The 19,215-nt window shown below is 42.0% G+C and overlaps 1 protein-coding gene across 2 annotated transcripts in view; it reads left to right on the top strand.

Moving 5' to 3' along the window:
• Positions 1-3,674: 3,674 nt before the first annotated feature.
• The window catches only part of FZD6 (frizzled class receptor 6), a 26,558-nt gene continuing 11,017 nt past the window's right edge, over positions 3,675-19,215 (top strand). For both annotated transcript variants that reach the window (XM_064647165.1, XM_064647175.1), the window contains exon 1: positions 3,675-3,911. In XM_064647165.1, the coding sequence (XP_064503235.1) occupies positions 3,732-3,911 (180 nt within the window). In that variant the 5' untranslated portion in view covers positions 3,675-3,731. The remainder of the gene's footprint in view (positions 3,912-19,215) is intronic.

Genomic DNA, 19,215 nt, shown 5'->3' with positions numbered 1-19,215 from the left:
TCAGATCCCTCCTTCCTAGTGTATGAGTTTGTGGGGCACTAGCATGTTCAGGCAGCAGGTAAACATGGTCATATTGCTGTTTGCCTTTGCTGGAGGGATGTCCCCACAAAAATTTGAAGGAAAAAATGGTGCTTCAGCTCATAGCCCAGGCAAGCTGTGAATGTTTCTGCTGAGGATGGGTTTAAGCTAGTTGGAGGGAGCATGGGCATGGAGGGGATGGCACACAGCCTGTTCCACCACACCCATTGCAAGGGTAGTATGAGCAAGGAGAGCTTGGAAGGGACCTGCTGTCCAGCCCTGCTGAATCCCCTTCTGCTGTATTTGTTCAAAAACATCTGAAGATGACCTAGGCTTTAAATCACTTAAACTTGTTGTAATAAAAATTGTTAAATATTGAAGCAGTGCCAGGGAAAGATCAGTACATTAATATTACATTAACTGAGATGTTTACAATATCTCCAGTGACAGGTGAGAAAAGTACTTACACATCCAAGTAGTTGCATCCCTAATGAGCAATATATTTGAGCACATGCTTAAAATACTTAATCATACTTAAAAGTGCTTTGCTAGATACCAGTGAGAGTGCTCACATTCCCCACTCTCATTAGTCAAGACTTTAACAGAGCCAGAAACAAATGTATTTAGATTATGACTCTGAGAACCAACCTCTGGAATAACTTGCCTAGCAACTAGGTTGTAAGCAAAGAAAGTATATTAATAGTGTGCTTCCTTTTCTCTGTCTTTTCCCATCATCTAACAAAAACATGAAAGTCTTTAGGAAGGAAAAGAATGTTATTTAGCCATATCAGAGATTTATGTAAGAAAGTGCTTTCTGATGGAACAAACTAAGCCTTCACCTTATATAATGACATATTTATATGGTACTAGTAGAGCTCACAGCTAAGGCTGCAAAACTCCGCACAAGACCCTATTTTCAGGTGCTTGTTACTTTGACAGACTATCTTTGACAAATTTCTGTCATTTGGCTGAAATTTGCACACCTTGGATTTTTGTCTGGTTGTTTCACAAAAATTTCATATTAAGTTTTCTTTAAAATCATGCAAGACATACAGGTCTTATTAAAAGACCTGGTCATATTAAAAGGTCATATTAAAAGGTCATATTAAAAGTATAACAGAAGCTTGTCCGAGAATCTTCCAATGCTACATACTGGGAAGTAGAGACTTTTCCTTTGGTATAGATACCCTTGGTATAGATCCCTACATAGTTGTGCTGCCATTTCCATGAAATGGAAATGGCATGGAAATTTACTTAGTCAATGGAACTAGAAAGGAAAGAGAGTTCATTTGAAATTTGCTGGAGTGTGAATCTGCACTGAACATGTTTTGTTCCTGCAAGTTTTCAGTGTGTCTGATGGTGATCCCAGAGCTGAGAGCAACTCTGCAACTTTATCAAGGGCTGAGCAAGATCTTGAAGAGCTTCTGCAGAAGTGGAGCAGGGAGACTTCCCGTTGCACAGTCCTGATGCTCTTGCTGCCAGACCCCTGGAGCTCCTGAAAAGAAAAATATATTTCTGGGATGGGAAGAGCTGCAAATTTAATTCCAGCTATCAAATTACTCCATTTGCTCAAATGGCAGGGCTATGTGGATCTGCAGCAGGTAGGCATAATCCTCCTCATGATTCATAGAAGTGCTAAAATGGTTTTGGTAAGGGAATCTGAAGGAGTTTTGTGTTTCTGTAGAGTGGCACCGGCAATGACACATAAAATATCTGCATGAAGAGAGAGCTTTTAGATGCTTGTTGTCTTCTGAATAACGAGGTGCAATTTCACACTCTCCATCATCCATGGATGGATTCTCTGGATAAACGCACCAACCTGCACAGACTATCTCAGGGCTCATTAGCAGAGAGGCAGTGCTGCCTGAACGTTGTCAAACCATTTCTAAATCTGGTTTGCATGTCTCGGCATCTGGTGTTTCCTGTTCCAGTCCTGGAGCATGGAGCAAGTTGCATGGCTGAACAGCAGCCTGATGAGACCTTGGGTGGCTCCATGCTGAGAAATTTGGTTGCCTCTGCTTAGTAACCTTCAGCATTTCTATAGTTAGGTCTCATTAGCTCAGCTCTGTGTTTGCGAACATGGCTGAGTGCTACTGGACAGTCCTTTTGTGGTGTGTGTGGTCACAGCCAGCAGATGTGGGTGCAGGGGGAGGACAGTTCACACATCCTCGAGCCAGGCCTCTGGAAGACGGTGGTAGCCTGAGCACCAGAGTCACTTTGGTTTAACAATCATTTCTCTTTGTTCTCACCACAGCTTTCCTTTCCTCAGCAAACACTTCAGATCACTTCCCTGTCCTTCATTAAATTGAATCATTAAACATCGATTTCGAATATTAATCTCTTCCTCAGTTGTAGCCTCATCTACTGAGTGCCCATACCCATCATGTGAGGATCTGGACCTTTTGCAGGACGGTGGCAGCGTGAGTGGCAGTGAAGGTGGCACTGCGGGTGGCAGTGAAGGTGGCACTGCGGGTGGCACAGCGGGTGGCACTGCGGGTGGCAGTGAAGGTGGCAGTGCGGGTGGCAGTGAAGGTGGCACAGAGTGTGGCACAGCGGGTGGCACTGCGGGTGGCACTGCGGGTGGCAGCGCAGGGCCGGTCACCCTCTGCCATGGAGCCCTCGCGTCCCCGCGCGTGGCAGCGGCCCCGGTGCGTTTGGAAACAATCCTCGGGATCGCTTCCACCGGCAGGACACGCTCCTGTCCCAACACTGTAAGCTACCTCAGCATTTGTACAGTGCATTGCAGAATTTAATACCGAGATGTTCACGAGAACCCAAGTGTCGGGTCTGTTTGAGGGGTTTTTCGCGCCGTTTGTGTCTGTTCTACAGTCCCGGGGCCCTTCCCGGCCGGGGCTCCACCCGAGGGGGCACGGACCGCCCCGGGGCCGCGGCGGCACAGCCCAGGCGGATCGCTGGGCCGCGCAGCCCGGACGGGCCCTGCCCGCCACCACCGGCTCCGGCCCCGCCGGGGCGGGAAGGTGCGGCCGCCCCGCCCCGCCCGCCAGACGCCACATCCTGCAGGTGCCGCGGGGCGGCCATCGCGGAGGGGCCGCCGCCGGTGAGTGCGGCGGACACCGCGCCGGGCCCCGTCCCGTCCTGTCCCGGGGAGCGGCGGCTCCGACCCGGGGCGGCGCTGCGGGGTTGCCGCCGGGAGGCGGGTCCCGGTGAGGGGGCGGCGGGGGCGCGGCCCGGGCGTGGCGGGGATGTGGCGCCGGGGCCGCTCCCGCCGAGCCCCGGGTCCTGGGCCGACCGCTCCGCCGGGCCCGCGGGCGCCGCTTCCCAGGGCGGGGCTGGGAACGGGACGTTGGGTGCGGCGGTGGCTCCGGGGCCCGGCGGGAGCGGGGGCTGTGCCGAGCCGAGCCGCGGCCACGCGTGTGTGCGGGGCCGGGCAGGGTTGCGGGAGCTCCGGCCCGGCCCGAGCTGCCTCTCCCTGCGGGCCGGCGGGGAGGCCGGGCGGTCGCCCTCGGGTTCTTTCTGCTGTTCACTGCTCTGCTCCGTCTTTGCACGTACAGGCTCGAAGAAGAAGGGATTTAGTAAAATCGCGGTCAGCCAAAATGGGGCAACACCTAAAGCACCTGTGAGGAGTCTGTGTGTGTGCCTTACTGCCGTGTGCTGGAGCCAGCAGAGGAAGATGTGTGTTTTTATCCTTGTGAAAAGCCGGGCTGTCTAACTGCTGAACAAAGCCATGTACTGAAATTGGAGATCCTGACAAAATGGGAGCACTTGTGTTCTCTGCGACTTGCAGTTTACTTCTAGCCCTCGTGCGAGGGCACAGTTTATTTACATGTGAACCAGTCACTATCTCCAGATGTTCAGGAATGCCTTACAATATGACTTTTTTCCCAAACATCATGGGACACTACGATCAGGACACAGCTGCTCGCAAAATGGAGGTAAGTTCTCTCCCTCCTGCTGTAGTATGTAACAATTTTTCTTCTCGTTAAGAAGTTATTTGGGATACCTGTTATGCTTAGTGACAAAGCAGATGATGTTTAGTTAGTAACGTTTCTTTAAGTGTTTCAGTGTGTGCTGGAGCTCCTTGGTTGTATAAGCTCTGTGTAAGGGAGCTACAGACTTCCTTCCCTCACCCCGCCTTGGATCCTGTATTAAGAGTGGAAGAGGAATGGGTGTAGCATAGCAATGTGGCTATTCAGAGCATTTTGGCACAGCTGATCACATAAGCCCGGGCACCTTACTGTTAAACAGAGCAATTGTTGAAATTCTCTGGGGAAATAGCTAATGATATCCTGGCCTGCCTGAACTCAGTGCACAAATCGTATTCGGAAGCTGCTCATTGCACCTCTCAGCTTATATCTACTAAGGAGAGGCACCTAAACTTATTCTTAGTCCTATTGGCCATTGCAGGTTTTGCATTCTGTTGTCTTCTGATTGGATGCTTCTGACTGAGAGAGCAACTTTACTGTTTGTTTTTTTTTCCTCTGACTCAAAATAAGCACTTTTCTTACCTGAACTGTAAGTGTGGCTCCCTTGAGAATATGCTACCTTGTGGAAAGGCTTTGCCGATAGCAATACCTGTAAAGGGCAAGAGCCTCTCTGGGTGAGAGGCTTGTAAAACAAGTTTTAAACCTGTTTTAATAATGGCTTTTTCAGTGGTAAGAGAAGGGGGAAAATCTTAACACACATCTTGAAAAGCTCAGTGTCTTCTGCTGTGTAGAAAGTGAAACACAAGTGAGTTGAAAATTAGGTTTCTGTTTTTTAAAAAAAAAATTATAGGTGGTATTGGAGGTGATTACAGTTACTAATATCTTATTTGCATACTCTTTACTGAGCTTGGAGGAGGAGCTTGGTTCAGTTGCCAAAATATGTTTTTAGTGTTGCTTGGGATAATCAGGATTCCCTGTTTGGCCTCCAGCTGCCAGCCTGGAATGGCACAGGCTTTGGTCTTGCATTGGTTTTGTCAGCCTGGTGTAAATGTGGGAAATTCAGCCTGGGAAATTCTGGTATCGAGTGTTAAGCCATCTGAATTTAGCTACAGATCTCTGACAAACTTTTAAATTGGTAGTCAGGCTGTAGGCTTCAGTTGTGAACTGTGCAGTGCCTTCTCTAGTTGTCATTTGTTAGGAATGCTTCCTGCAGTGTCTGCCACTTTATCTCCTCAGGTATGCTGCTGCTTTTTACTTGGTGTGTCTTGACTGCAACCATTGAGCCAGCATTTGTCAGTATTTGTGCCTTCCAGTCATGCTGTTGTTGGGACAGGGAGACCACAGAGCCATTTTTATTAGGTTGCTGTGACTGACTTTTCTGAACTGTCAGTAACTCGTGCCTACTGCATGTGTGGAGCAAGCTCCTTCTGGAAAGGGTTCATGGCTCACCTGTCCTTATATAGCTACTTAATAAAAAATTGTGAGGTAGTGAGAAGTTTTGTTGTTTTTCCTCTTTTTCCATCTTGTCACCCTTATAACCACTACTGCAGTGGTCAGTCACTGCTTAGCCAACTGACTGGGTGGCTATGGGGAACAATGGTGTCTATTAGCACTTGATTTCCCTACCCTGTTTCATTTGCTTCCTGTCATTGCTACTACCTGGCCTCTAATTTGATATTCCTCACTACTGTAGTGCTGGGCAGACATTTCTAAACTGCCTAATGTGTAGTGGTCTGCCTGCCTTTATTTGTGATCCAGCAGTGCTGATGGACTACCTAGTCAAAGTGAATTTTTAAGACAGCTGCTATCCTGGTGAAAGGGGCAGGAAGTTTCCTCCCATTCTGTTTGTAGCTCGTGTTGAATCTGTTGCTAGCAGTTACATTTGGAATGAAGGTGGTGAGCTTATGATGGTTCATTGCTGGGCCTTTTTTCTTAGAGACCAGTGTGTACCAATGTCACTTACACATTTTGGTGTGATTCTACGCTGTGTCACTAACAGCACCAGCACAGTTTGTCCCTAGTTGATTGCAACAGAGGACCTTCCGGAATTGTCACCGTGTTCTGCTTTTCTGGGGACTTGGTGTTGCAGCAGGGGGAGAGGAGTTACTGACTTCTGGAATAGTGTTTAATTTCACTTTGCAGCCATAAGGAGGCAGTGGGTTGGGAGGTGGAGGAGACTTCTGTCGTTTCAAGAGCTTGAATTTTTCTATAATTGGCAGTTCAAACTTCATTCATACCAAAGAAAGAATTTTAATAGTACATTGGCTAAAACTTTCTTTTGATCCTCAGTAGGAATGCTTAAAGGCTTTGGTTTTTAGTTCTGTCTTGCTCTTCCCCCTCTCCTCCCCTCCCCATGGCCTGTTTTCAAGACTGGGCATTAGACTTATATCTTAGGATGTAAGGTCTCACTGTGTTTTGAGGCTGATGTTTGCAGTATTTTGCTCACCATATCTTAACTAATTCTGAGTAAGCTGCTTAATCATGCAATCTCAAGGAAAAGGGGAAAAGACTTCTTCAAGAAATCAAAAGTATTTTGTGCAGAAAGAGCTGTGGTGTTAGGCCAGTTTATGTTCCTATTCCCTTTGAAAACTTCTGGGGAGTGCTTACTCCCAAAAAGGATAAAGATTTGTCAAGGGGACAAGTGTCACCTCAAGGTGAAGTTCACTCTCCAGAACCATGGTAACTCGTGATGTCCCATTCTCAAGGCTCTACAGGTGTGTTCTGCTTCAGAGAGTGTTAGAGAGCACAGCCAGGAGAGCTGTGCTTTCCGTCTGCTGGTGCGCAAAGTCTTCTGTACAGTTTCTCTGCTTTCTGGGAAGGTGTTAAATTGGTATTTCTGGATGGTGTCTTCATAGTAATCTTCCAGGAGAGGATGATGTGGAGCTACTGTCTCAGGTGGTGGTTGCCCTCCAGGAAATCAGCTGATACATGGTCTTTCAATTCTGCCTCATGTATCAGCTGTTTGTAATGATGTGCTATAAACCAGAACACTGAACCACTGAGAGCAGGAAAATTACTAACTCAGTGTTAGGGCCTCTGTTGTGGATGTTTCGGCTAGTGATGATAGTCCCTCTGGGATCTTATTTTCTGTAATAAAAAAGATGTAATTTCCAGTTGCTCCCTCCATTCACATATTTATTTATTTAGTTTAATTCCGAGCTTTCAATTTGGCAGGCTGAGTTTTAGCTTCTTGAGTTTTACTTTATATTTGGATTAGTTCTGTTTACACAACAAGTGGTGATTTTAGTAAAGTAAAACCACATGACTTTGTGGTGTGAAGTTTTGTGTATGTTAGCTAAACAGCTGCATCACAGTGGAATTGTTTGCAGATGTCTACCATATCTGTATCTCAAAGCAGTTTAACAGTAACACTGCTCATGTTACTACTAGTTCAGATTGGGAGGCAGAAGATCTAGGGTTTGTCCGATGAGGCAAATAGATGGACACAGCAGATCTGGTTCATTACAGCTGTACTTAAATAGGTATTAACTCCCCCTCGTGGTCATCCACAAAACCAAGTCACCTCTAAATCCAGAGTAATTCCTACTTTAACTATCCTGGTTGTCAACATAAGGAATTATTCCAGCAAGGCAAAGAATATTACTGTGTCGTAACTTATGTTCATATCTCTTAATCTGTTCTACTGCAGTTCTGGAATGTGTCCACAGGAGACAAACCCTTAAGATTTCCTGACGTGGGTAAGATCCGCAGGTCTATAGAAGTACAAAGGGAAAAGGCTTGCCAGTGACTTTTTAAAGCAGACTGTGGAAAACACTGGAAAATATCCCACAGAGAGCAACAAAATACCTCAGAGAGACTGGAAAAATGATTCAGGAGTGAGTTTTCCATTCACTTCTGAGTTCATGGTCATGTGCCAGAATATGTGTGTGTCTATGGAGAATTAAGTGCAACTGGCTGCAGCAGTGGCAGAAATTTGTGTGAGAACTGGGATCAGTTTAAACAAAACCATTTAGAGGGGTTTAAGAAGTACCTTCAAAAGCTTAATATTGAAATGGCATGAGTTAAAATTTGTAATGTAATGGCTTAATTTGCTTCCACTAAATACAAATTTACAGTTAATTCAATAAAACAATACTTAAAAAACCCTGAAAAACCGTTGTCTGCAAGCTTAAATTGGTACATGTGTGTGTCTGTGTGTGTTTATATATATACACAGGAAGGAGGAACCTGTCTACCTCTGTAGGTTGGGAGTTTTGGGGAAAGAAGTACTGTTTTGTAAAAAACTTATTACCGGGATATCCTGCAAGGTAGCACAGGTGTGAATTTACTAAATTGTTTTCATTTTTTGTGCTCTCTTGCTCTCAGGTGTTCCCAAGAAACATCCACCATCTTTAGTTCTTACAGTGGTTCTTGCAGCAACGCATTCATAAGCAGTTTTTGCTGATTCCTATGGGTGCAGTAAATTACAGCCATTAAAAAAGTGTTTGTTACCTTCAGTACTGAGGCCCATTATCAAGCATGATTAGCTTGCACAGATTGTCTGAAACCAGAGAGGTGAATGTGTGTAATCCTATTACACTGGTTTTAAGCGTATCAGTCATTCACAAAGTCTGCTGCTGCTTTCTCTGAACAGCATTCCTTGTTGCTGGATAATGTGACTAGCACTGCCTTGCTCTTTGTTCTGAAAGGATGTTGTTTAGAATGAACGGGGGGTCCAAAGTGATGTGTGTTTGATGAAGAGATGGTAACTGGGGTTCATGGAGATGGTGTTGACAGAGTGATTCCAAGAGCCTCCTCATTATCCATTTTAAGAGGCTATGTCTACACTGGCAAGTAATTTGTGTTACAGGTGTTACAGGAGTGGATCACTACGTGAAGTTGTTAGCACATTTCTTACCTGTCGGCTCCATGAGACTGAGGAGTTTTACTCTGGGCTAGATTTAGGCCAGTGCCCCTGTGCAGGAGGTCTGAAGCTGGCCTACAGAAGGCTGTCTTCCAGATCTTTCTCAACACAAGACCTCTTGGAAATACCATGATATCCTGTTGTTGATCTCCTGCGCATGTCTGTCCCTTTCACGGTGCCCTGGCTAGTGTTCACCTGTAGCTGCTGTGGTGGTTTCTTAGTCTCCCTGTCCAGACTGCATCTTGGATTCCCCCTGATCCATACTCTTATGTGAGATGTGGTCCATGGCTAAACCAAGGCACTCTAAGTGTGGAGTGATGGCCTTAGTCCTGTGGCTGTAACCTACTCCAGGAGGACACCTGTGGATGGAGTCATGCAAGCTTCCCTGAAGCTATTTGTATTGAGAAGGAAAACAGAAACAGAGCTACTGAGTTTGGAATTTCTTTGCCTTCATCAATGGGAGGTGGTTAGGGCTTGGTAGCTGAGCTGATTGGGAGGAACACATCATCCTTGGAAATGGGAAAAACCAGCAATGGGTTTAATTTTCCTTATGGAGGATGGATGTGATGTTCAGGGTGACAGCTTGGCTATAAGGTGTTGCCTTATGTCTTCACTGATAAAGACCACAAAAAGCAAATGGTCCAGGAAAGGACCACATGAGATGGGGAATGTGGTCAAATGTCCATGCTTTTTTATTTCTAGTTTGACAGTGCAGTGATTAAATACAACAATTTCTAAAACCAGTGTTGTATCATCCCTTTAGTTCTTTATCCATTCCAGAGGAGGGGATGGGAATATCTGCACCATAGAACTTGGTGGCTTTTTCTCTCTCTCACTGTTGACTGTTGATTCACCAGCCCTTAGGGACAAACATGGTTCTTTTATCCCACTTTGCCTTTTTGGGTCTTTTCTGTGTATTGTGTGCATCTGTGACTGCTGTAACACAGTCTTAATTTGCTTGCCAGAGGAAGAGGTGCATATGTCTGCCCTGTTCTTCTGAACCACGAAGTGGAGATGAGTGGAGACTTGCTTGCTTTCTGCTTAGCCATTAGAAGAAGGGGAGGTGTGCAGGTGTGCATAAGAGTGTGTAAGTAGGTGCTGTAAATGGGGGGAGATAGGTCTTTAGAGGACAGAAAGGATGTGCTTTTACCAAAGATACCTGCTCTTCTAGATGAGAGCTTCCTGAGAGAAAAAAAGATCACTCATCTTTCCTGTACTTAAACTTCTGGTAGATCAAGTTCTTTCAAAGAATAACCACATCCTTCCAAGTTTGGCCCATGCTGTATTCCCTGGAGGGCCTGCATAACCAGGTTTCTTTAGTCTCAGTAGCTACTGCCACAAAGCACTTAGTGGCCAAACTCTCCACATATTTATCCTGCATGCAGAAACTAAAAGCAGCTTTTTGGAGAGGGACTGTACCCATCCAGCCTCATGGTGACCTAGCAATACCCATCTGTCCAGGCACCATGTCCCAGCTGCATATTGCTTCACATGAGATAATGCTCTTGCAAGGAAGGTACAAGGTGCACCGTTTTAAGAATCCAGTTGTGTGTGGGATCTCTCTGGGAGTATGAGTAGAGCTTGAAAGTAAACACTATATACTGAAGGTTAATACAGACCACAGATCATAAGATGAGAGAGAGGAAGAAAAGGTGGCTTTGAGTTTTTAAAACAGGAGAAAGAGGGAAGATAATAGTGGGGAAGGGCACCAAAATAAGTACTGTGGGCTAACAATAAGGGAACACTGTCTAATACAGGCGTTCAGAACTGGGGAATATCTCAGAGTGTGGCCAACTGGAAACAGTGAAAGCAGAAGACAGAGGTAAGAACTGGAGGTGCTGTGATAGATGACTGCAGCTTCATGGGCTTCAGCATAGTCAGGTGACTTGTGCATGCCTGGGTGACATCTCCTACATCACAACAAAGTTGGTATTTTTTAAGGTGGTTTAAATTTTCATTTAAGACTGCTTAAAAATGCATGGAGTAGGCAAGAAAGAAATGGTGTAGGGTTGTTACTCTGGTAAGTTGGGTGGTGCTGTTCTGCTGAAGTGTGTCTCCACATTCACAGAGAGGAGTGGGAAGCATGAGTCTACCCTGACTCTTTTGGAACCAGAGCAGTAATGACTTCTACTGGAATTTTTTTTAAATGGGGGGCTTTTTTAAAGATAATGGACAGTCTATAAATATTGTTATGGGAAATCCTCTTCATTGGATTCTGCACAGAAGGTTCAGCAATAAATCCATTTACTCCTGTAATGTATGGCAGATAGGTGGAGAATTTAAGATTTATGTTCTTCTGCTACCGCAGTCCAGATACAATGAAGCTCTGTCTAGACTTCAGATGTTTGAGGGCCTGCAGTATACTTTCCTTCAGTTAACATGTATTTATTTGTCTGTCTGTTATGCTCTGTATAGTATACTTTCTCATGTTTGTTATGGACTGTAGATTGCAGAGGCTGGAATATCTATAATTTAGGTCAAGCTATAATTTAGGTTAGGACCAAAAAAATGCAGTGAATTTTGGTAATAAGCTATTTTAGAAAGTATTGGGAATACTTGTACTTTAGTTTGCTTCAGAATAACTTCTTAGTGAGATGTAATATTCCTGTTACATTGTTTATAACCTTTTTTTACAGTTAAAAAAGACACAGATATATGTATTTTTATTTTGCACATGAAATACTTAGAGGGGAAGCATGGAACTATGTTGTTTTACTGCAGAAAGGAATTCTGTAGTTGCTAGATCCCTGTGTGGGCCATTCACTTAGGAGTTGGATCTGATGATCCTGTTGAGTCCCTTCCAACTCAGAATATTCTGACTGTATATAGTTAATGCAAAACAATACAGAGCTTATAAAAGTAAAAAGCAGAATAGCCTTCTTTATATTTCTTTGTCTGTGTTTGTTTATACTGTCAATGGCAAGTTTAGTGCCCAAGTTGGTGTTGGAGTAGTTTTTTGGAGTTTGCTTTATTTTTTTCCTTAAAGTTCATGAGTGCCTTACTATCCTACTGACCTTTGAAAATCCTTCCCTCACATGTCTTCTTCCTTACACTGTTTGGATTTCTGATTAATATTCCCTTCAACTTTGAAAAGCTAGTATGAAAGTTCAGACCTGAATATATCTGTATATTCATACATATATATGTGTGTATATATATGTATATATGTTTATTGCATGTGTAGGGGTGAAGACTTGCACGGTGAAGACTTTGCAGATACATTTGTTCTTGTTGTAAGTATGTTGAACATGTAGGTGATGAGTAATTCAACTCCCTCAGCAGTTGCACAGCCTGGGATCTGAACTGTTGCCTGGATAGTTCAGCTTGATGAAGTGATGAAGTTGAGGCCCACCAAGCAGGGGCACCTGGCTGCTTGCTGGCCAGTCCCCGAGCCTCTGCAGTTTATAGCACAGGGTTTTTTTGAGATCAGCTGCCATCCTCCTTTCGCCTTTTAAACAGCGATGCTTCAGGTGCTGACTGGTGGGCAGCTCCTGCCCCACATGGCTGTGGGAGGAGAGGACTGCTGGGAACAGTCTGGCTTATCAGCTGTTGCATGTTGAGCTGCTTTGTTCAGAGCCCTTTGAAAGTCCAAGTACGTGTTTGGCCTTTGCTGTTCAGTTGAAGGACAAAAATAGGCTCATATCTTTGCAAACATCTTTCATTGCAGAGCAGCATTGTTTGGCCCACTTGCTTGTTTACTGTCTTCTTTCTCTGCGTCATCCTCTGCCAGCTCCTTAAACTCTAGATTTAACTTGAGTAGGAAATTGAACTATTTTTTCTTTTAAACTACGAGGCAACCTACTTTGTACTTTAACAGAATACTTCATTCTTATTTATGTAAATGTTAAATTGCTTACGTCTTAAAAATGTTTGACAAGCTTTTAAATTAAACACGACTTCATATGTCTTTATTCTATTGTAAAAGCTGCAGAAAGTATTGCTGCTTTGTTTAAAAGCAGCTTATTAAAATAAAAGTCAAATTCATGTGCTTTCAATGGTTTTTTTTTTTACTTCTGTCAAATTAGGATGCACTAATAATGTATATTAAACTTGTATATATTCAAATTTATAATGTATATATTTTATATATTCATATCTAAAATATTTTGTTCCTGTCAGTGAATTTTAGTCCTGAAAACTTTTGTTGTTTTACCCATGTAAAACATACATTATGACTGATACTTGCTGCTGCCAGCAGTAGTTGATTATTACCCACAACTCAGGTAGGACATGGAATATATGGCCCCCCCCAATGAGTTTATACCATGTTCCACGGTAATTTAAAGGATGGTTGACATTGCACTAACTTTCATGAGCCGCACCATGTTTCTGTTTTGCAGTTCTGCTGTTAAGTAGCAACTTTTAGCAGACATGTAGCAACAAGACACTGACACTTAAACTGCCTTGGCCTCCTGCAAAATCCTTACATACGAAATTAAAAGTGTCTTTAACTTGCCTTTGATCTAAATCCATCAATGTAACTTCCAATGGGAAGAACCTACTCTTTTCTCAACCTTGCTTTGAATCTAATTGAACTTGAAAATTTCATCCTTCATTTAGTTTCATGTGTTGGGATGTTTATTTATCATGACTTAGTTAATTGTGCATGAACTAGGAGTCAGAGATTCTTGGCAGGTGATTCACTGTGACCATCAGCAAATTGCCACCCTTGCCAGCCCATCTAGGAATACTATATGAAGGCATTAATCTCTCTGGGCTTGATGCTAATCCTGTTTGCATCCAGTCCAGAATAACTCTGTTGTAACAACAGTGTGGGATTAAATCAACCGTGCCATACTTGTTCTGCTGTTTTTAATTGAAACAGATTATCATTGTAAAAGTGACTAAGGGTACTGTGAAGATTAATTGTTAGTATAGTTCTGTGAATATAAAGAGTAATTACTGTCTCTTATTCTGAGACCATTTATGTACACTATGATTGACGGTGGCTGTATTTCCTAACTATCACATCTGAAAACATATATGTATACACATATATTTGGGTTGGGGCTTGGGGCTGTACTTCAATTCTATAGTGACACTTCCTAGACAGTAAGCGTGTTTGTATTGTAAATTATTAATAATTAATTTTTAATTATTAATCATGAAAGTGTCCTTGAGGAGCAAAGGAGTTGAACTTGGTGATCCTTATGCATCCCTTCCAATTTGAGATACTCTGTGACTCCATTATTTAGGTAGGTGTTATTTCCTGTAAAGCAGATATACAGTTTCATGAATAACAGTGTGTATCTTTAATATAGGTAGGAATCTCGGGTACACAGTGTAGTATGATTGTAGAAATACAGATTTAAGCCTGCCTTTGCTTCAGAGACTGAAATACACGGTTATGTAACCAACAAGGTTGTCATGCTGTTGCTTTAGGTCAGAAGATTTGTATGAAACCAAGAAAGAGGTGACATTGCTTAACACTGAGACAGTTGGTGTCTGTCCTTGTTTAACTTAGTAAACCTCAGTGTTAACTGGGTTAACTAAGCTAAATGTTTTAACTTGTAGTTAGACCTCAGTAGTTAGGAAAATAGGTTGTTACTCTCTTAGATACCTGGCTCCAGTGGCTGAACAAAGGCTCTAATCCTCTGTATATCTCAGTAATTCAAGATATTTCCTGTCTCTTACAATCAAGGTTTGCTGTGGCTGATTCTAACAAAGACCTTGATATTTCGATCCAATGTTTTCTATATTATCTGAGTATCTCTGTGACATTAATCAGCAGAGTACAGAAGAATATTTTCCCTTACTTTTTTTGACATATCTTGGTAGTTATCATGCATCCCAACCCAAGAGACGTCTGATCATTTCTGGTAATGCTTTTCTCCAGGATAAAACTGAAATGAGGTACAAGAGAGCATTTTCAGTGTCTGCCTGGAATAATGAGCTTGTTTTTCTTGTGTCTTGGAATTGTAAGCCTGCTAAGCACAAAACAGAAGCATCCTGAGTACAAGATCCATGTACAGTTCTAGATTGCAATTTGCTTGTTGGTAAAGCTCGTTTAAGAACATGTTTGCACCTAGACCTTTATTCTGTATTTTGTAACATTTGTTTTGCTTGTCTTAGTTGTGTTACTGTTTGTAGGACCACACTGTAACTGGATTTCTGAGGTAGTTTGGCTTTGCCTCTGGAAAAGATATAGCATAGACACACCTCATAAGGAATCTAGAATTTACTAAGTCAGATGTTGGTGTTTTGTTAGTGGAAAGTTTGCGTCCCACAGTCCTCAGTTCTTCACTAATACTGCTTGAGGCAGTGCCCCTCCTGCTGTTAAAGACAGCAGGACTTTAACAGTTGACTTTAACAGCATTGACTTTACAGTTGCTATTAGTTTGTTGGTTTGGATTTTGGATTTTTGTTTGTTTGGGGTTTTGGTTGGTTGGTTGGTTTTAGATTGTTACTATATTCTAGTTTGCCTTATGTTTACTGAGTTTTGTTTCCCATTGTTAAGAAGATGAGAATTTTTATTTTAGGACTTACATTAGCCGTGTTTCTGGTTTTTAAAGAGTCTGCCTTCACTCTATTTTTAGCATTGCCATCACCAAATCTGCAGATTTTCATCTCTCTTCTTCATATGACAGGGCAGTGTTGCTAATGCTAGAAATGCCAAGTGCCCTAGTTTCCTGGAAGAGCCTATGTTGTTTGATTGTGCCACGGGCAGACCCTGAACTTCCTGAAGAGGGGAGGACTATGGTACAAGATTCTGAGTTTAATCCCAGACTTGCATATTCAGGACACCAGTGTGTGCATGCGTGCAGCTTACCCAACTAATCACTTGGATAAAAAATGGTTTGTCGTTGGGACATCCATGGTTAAAGTGGTCTTGAAGCAACTGAATTTTACTGTCAGTGAGCTTGTGGTCTTGGCTTTACACTTTTTCCTTCCAGACGATGCAGCTGGGGGAGAAAATACTTTGGTTTTGGTAAGATTTGCTTTTATGGTCCATCAGGAACTGCAGACATGCTATTTTCTCTGATGAAACTTTTCCAAATTGGCCAACTGGAAGTGAAGCCCACATTTAAAGATACCTAATTGTTAGCAGAGTTCCAGACACAGTTCCCTACTACTTCTGCTGTTCTTAAATGGTAAAAGTAGGCTGTTGCTGAAAGTAAATTTGTATTTTACAAATCCCATTTGTGTGTGCTTGAGGCAAAGTATTACATTTTATAGAGGTTTTTTGGTTGCGGGAACTCATTGGCTATAAAATCTGTTAAGAGTTTTTTGAGGGACTCAATGTATTTGTTGAAAGGGGTAATTCAGACAGTGTGTTACACTTCAGTTTTCAAAAAGGTTTTGACATGGTCATATCCTATGTTTTTTTTAAAGCAACTCTGCTGGTAACCCATTGGGGACTTTATTTTCCAATGCCTCCCTGCCTAAGAAGAAAAGTATGAATAAATAAATGTTTTTTCACAGTAAGGGTTATTAAATCATGAGCTGATAGTTTCATGCTATACCAAATAAGTAACTAGAGTGGTTCCCCCTACTTATCTGTACAGAAACCTCTGATACACAGCTAATTCATAAATGGACCTAGAAGAGGGATAGATAATAAGTTTGCTGAGAAAACAAAATTGGTGAAAGAATTGCAGATTCCTTCAGCAGTTCAATCTGCTAGATTCAACTGGACAATAAAATGGTAGGTGGGATTTAGGGTTGGAAAATGCAGAGTAATGCATATGGGAAAAAAATTACTCCCAGAGTTATAAGTATGAGGAAAAATAACTCCCACTATCTGTACAAGTGGGTGGGCACAGTATTAAATTGGTTGCTGTCACTCAGAAAGAGTTTTCGTCACTGTACAAATGTGAGGTCAGTGTTCAAATGTAGTCAAGGTAAATAGAAGGCAAAGTATAGTATGAAAGGAATAGAAATCAAAACTGAAAGTATTACTATACTAACGTATAAATATATGGAAAAAGTAGAGTGCAATCTGTTAGCTGTTTGTCAAAACACAAATTAGGTTCCAAAACCAAGAGTTACAATAAACAAATAAAATGCAGTATCTTTCAGCGGTGCCTGCTTAAATTATGCAAGATAACTTACTACTTTTATATTTTACAAAATGTTTAAGCTTAAATGGTTGAAAAAGGGATTAGATGCATTTCAGGAAGAAAGGTTTGTGAATGTCTTTTCAACACAGTGGTCATGTTATAATCTGCAGCTTGTTTCCTAAACCACTGGTTGTAGGAAACTGGGAGAGATGTCAGCTTGGTTACATCCCCCTTGTTACCAGGCAGGGTGAGAATGGGGTGTCCAGCTAAATGGTCTGACTTGTAAGGTTGGCTTGTGTTTTCGGAACATCAAACTTCTTGCTCTTGTGTTCGTACTTTCAGGTGTCAAAAGGTAAGTATTTTTAGCTGAAAGAAACATTGTAACAACAATTACTTTTGGCAGCTGAGTCCTTGGAATTCTACTCTGATTACATTATAGGCTAAGCGTAGCTTTCTTCCTAAAAATTTGCATTTTTCAACTTATCTGTTAAGATGGTTTTGGGTTTAAATAAAATATGTTCTTTAAACAACAGTGTTTAGCCAATAACAACATGCTTTAGTAAAAGTCTTGGAAACATTTTATTTTTGCTTGTCATTGTCTACCTCTGATATACAGTATCATTGTGTAGTGATTCTTGTGATATTTTAGCTTTTAAGTGGCTTTATACAGCAGAAACTCTGTTAAAATGGTAAAGGTTGGTTTTATGCCCTGACTTTCTTTACCAGCCAACACTTTCTTTATACTCATTTTCTGTATCAAAGGAGTGAGCTTACAATACATAGCTGTATTAGTTATGTTGGAAAATTCTATTTAAAAACTGTTAATTGCTTATCAAAAGAGCTGGTAAAATTGTTTTTATAGATAAAAATATTGTGTTTTTTAAAAATCCTTACTTTTCTAGAGAAGGTATCCCTGTTTTACTGAATTCTGTGAAAGTTTTTGACTGGCAGCCCAAAACTTGCTCTAGAGAATTACTTTTTATCAACTGAGCTGAACTATGGGTGACAAAAAGGAAGAATTCAAAACAATCAAGACAATCTGTGCAAGACTTAATGTCAAAAGTAAACACAATTTCTATAGGAGTTGAATATGATTACCTAGGCTATTGTCTTTATTTTATCCTAAGTGCCAGGAAGAACAGAGCAAATATAAATTAACAATTGAAAAGAAAAGCAGCATCATAATTATGCAGAGGGAATTTAATTCATTTAGGGTTAGCGCCTGACTACTTTTTCCTGTGAAGCCATGCAGTGTTTAGGAAATAATCCAACTTACAGAACTGGAACGCAGTATACCAGGGCAACATTTCTCTCCTTGTCATGAAATACTCAGATCTTGGGTTCCTACAAAGGCAGCTCCAGAGCAGACGTTCAGAGAGGGGATCAAACTTCTGTGTGCCTGCTGTCATGGCAGATGCAGAACACAGCTGGAGTGCTCTGAAGGGTAGTGCCAACAATTTTTTTGTTTTTTTTTCATAAAGCACTTCTATGTCATTCTTGCTCTGCCTGATCTTTTCTTCCCCTCTCCCCACACATCCCTGTGTTTATTACCAAGGTCCTTTGAGGACTTGTAGATGCTCCAGTTTGAAAGCGTAAATTTATTTGCCAATGTCTTTTCTTTTAAACTGCATGTTCAATAGTAAGACTTGCTCTTCAGGTAAGGGTATATTTGGGATACTGAAAAGCTGATGGAAGTGAGGATGCTGTTCTGAACTCAGAAGCACTTGCAAGAGTGACCACCAACTCCTGGTTTGTCTGAAATTTAACCACATGGTAGTATTTTGGCTAAAACAATTTGCCCTAATAGTAAAACTGATAAAATGTAGAGCAGGAAGGTTGGCTTTTTTTTTTTTTTTCCTGAAAAACCTCTCTGTCTGTGAATAATGAATTGAATGCATTGGGCAGAAAAAGGTTGGGTTAAATTTCATTCTATAAATTCTCTAATAAGAACAGTCATCAGTTACTCACTGCAGTCATGTTGAGAGAGATTTGAAATGAGGTATTTCAAAAATGAGAAATAATGATATTTGGACCTCATTAATCAAAAAAACCCCAAACTTCTCCAGCATGAGAGAAGATGAGTACAACGCAGCACTTAGGACTGAAAATGTAATCTAACAGGAACTACTGGAACAGACACACCTTTAAAAATCTCAGGGCACTTGTTTAGAAGCTAACTGGTGTACAAAGGAGCTCAGTGTTTTACCCTATTTTTTAAAAATCCTGGGCTTTCGCAATACCTTTTAGATTTCTAATGTTGACAGGTAGGAAAAGGCAGGTTCGAATAGTCACAGATTGGCCAAGATTCCTGGGGCAAGGGCTGGGCTGGAAGTGCTAATGAAGCTTCTTGCTACTCAGATCAGCAGGTTTTGCTTTTTCGCAATTGCTGAACAAACACTATTTTCTAGTATCTTTTCAAACCTACAGGGGATCAAATGTGAGCCATAGT

Source organism: Pseudopipra pipra, chromosome 1 (assembly GCF_036250125.1).
Source record: "Pseudopipra pipra isolate bDixPip1 chromosome 1, bDixPip1.hap1, whole genome shotgun sequence".
Lineage (NCBI taxonomy): Eukaryota > Metazoa > Chordata > Aves > Passeriformes > Pipridae > Pseudopipra > Pseudopipra pipra.
This window is presented reverse-complemented; position numbering and strand designations above follow the sequence as displayed.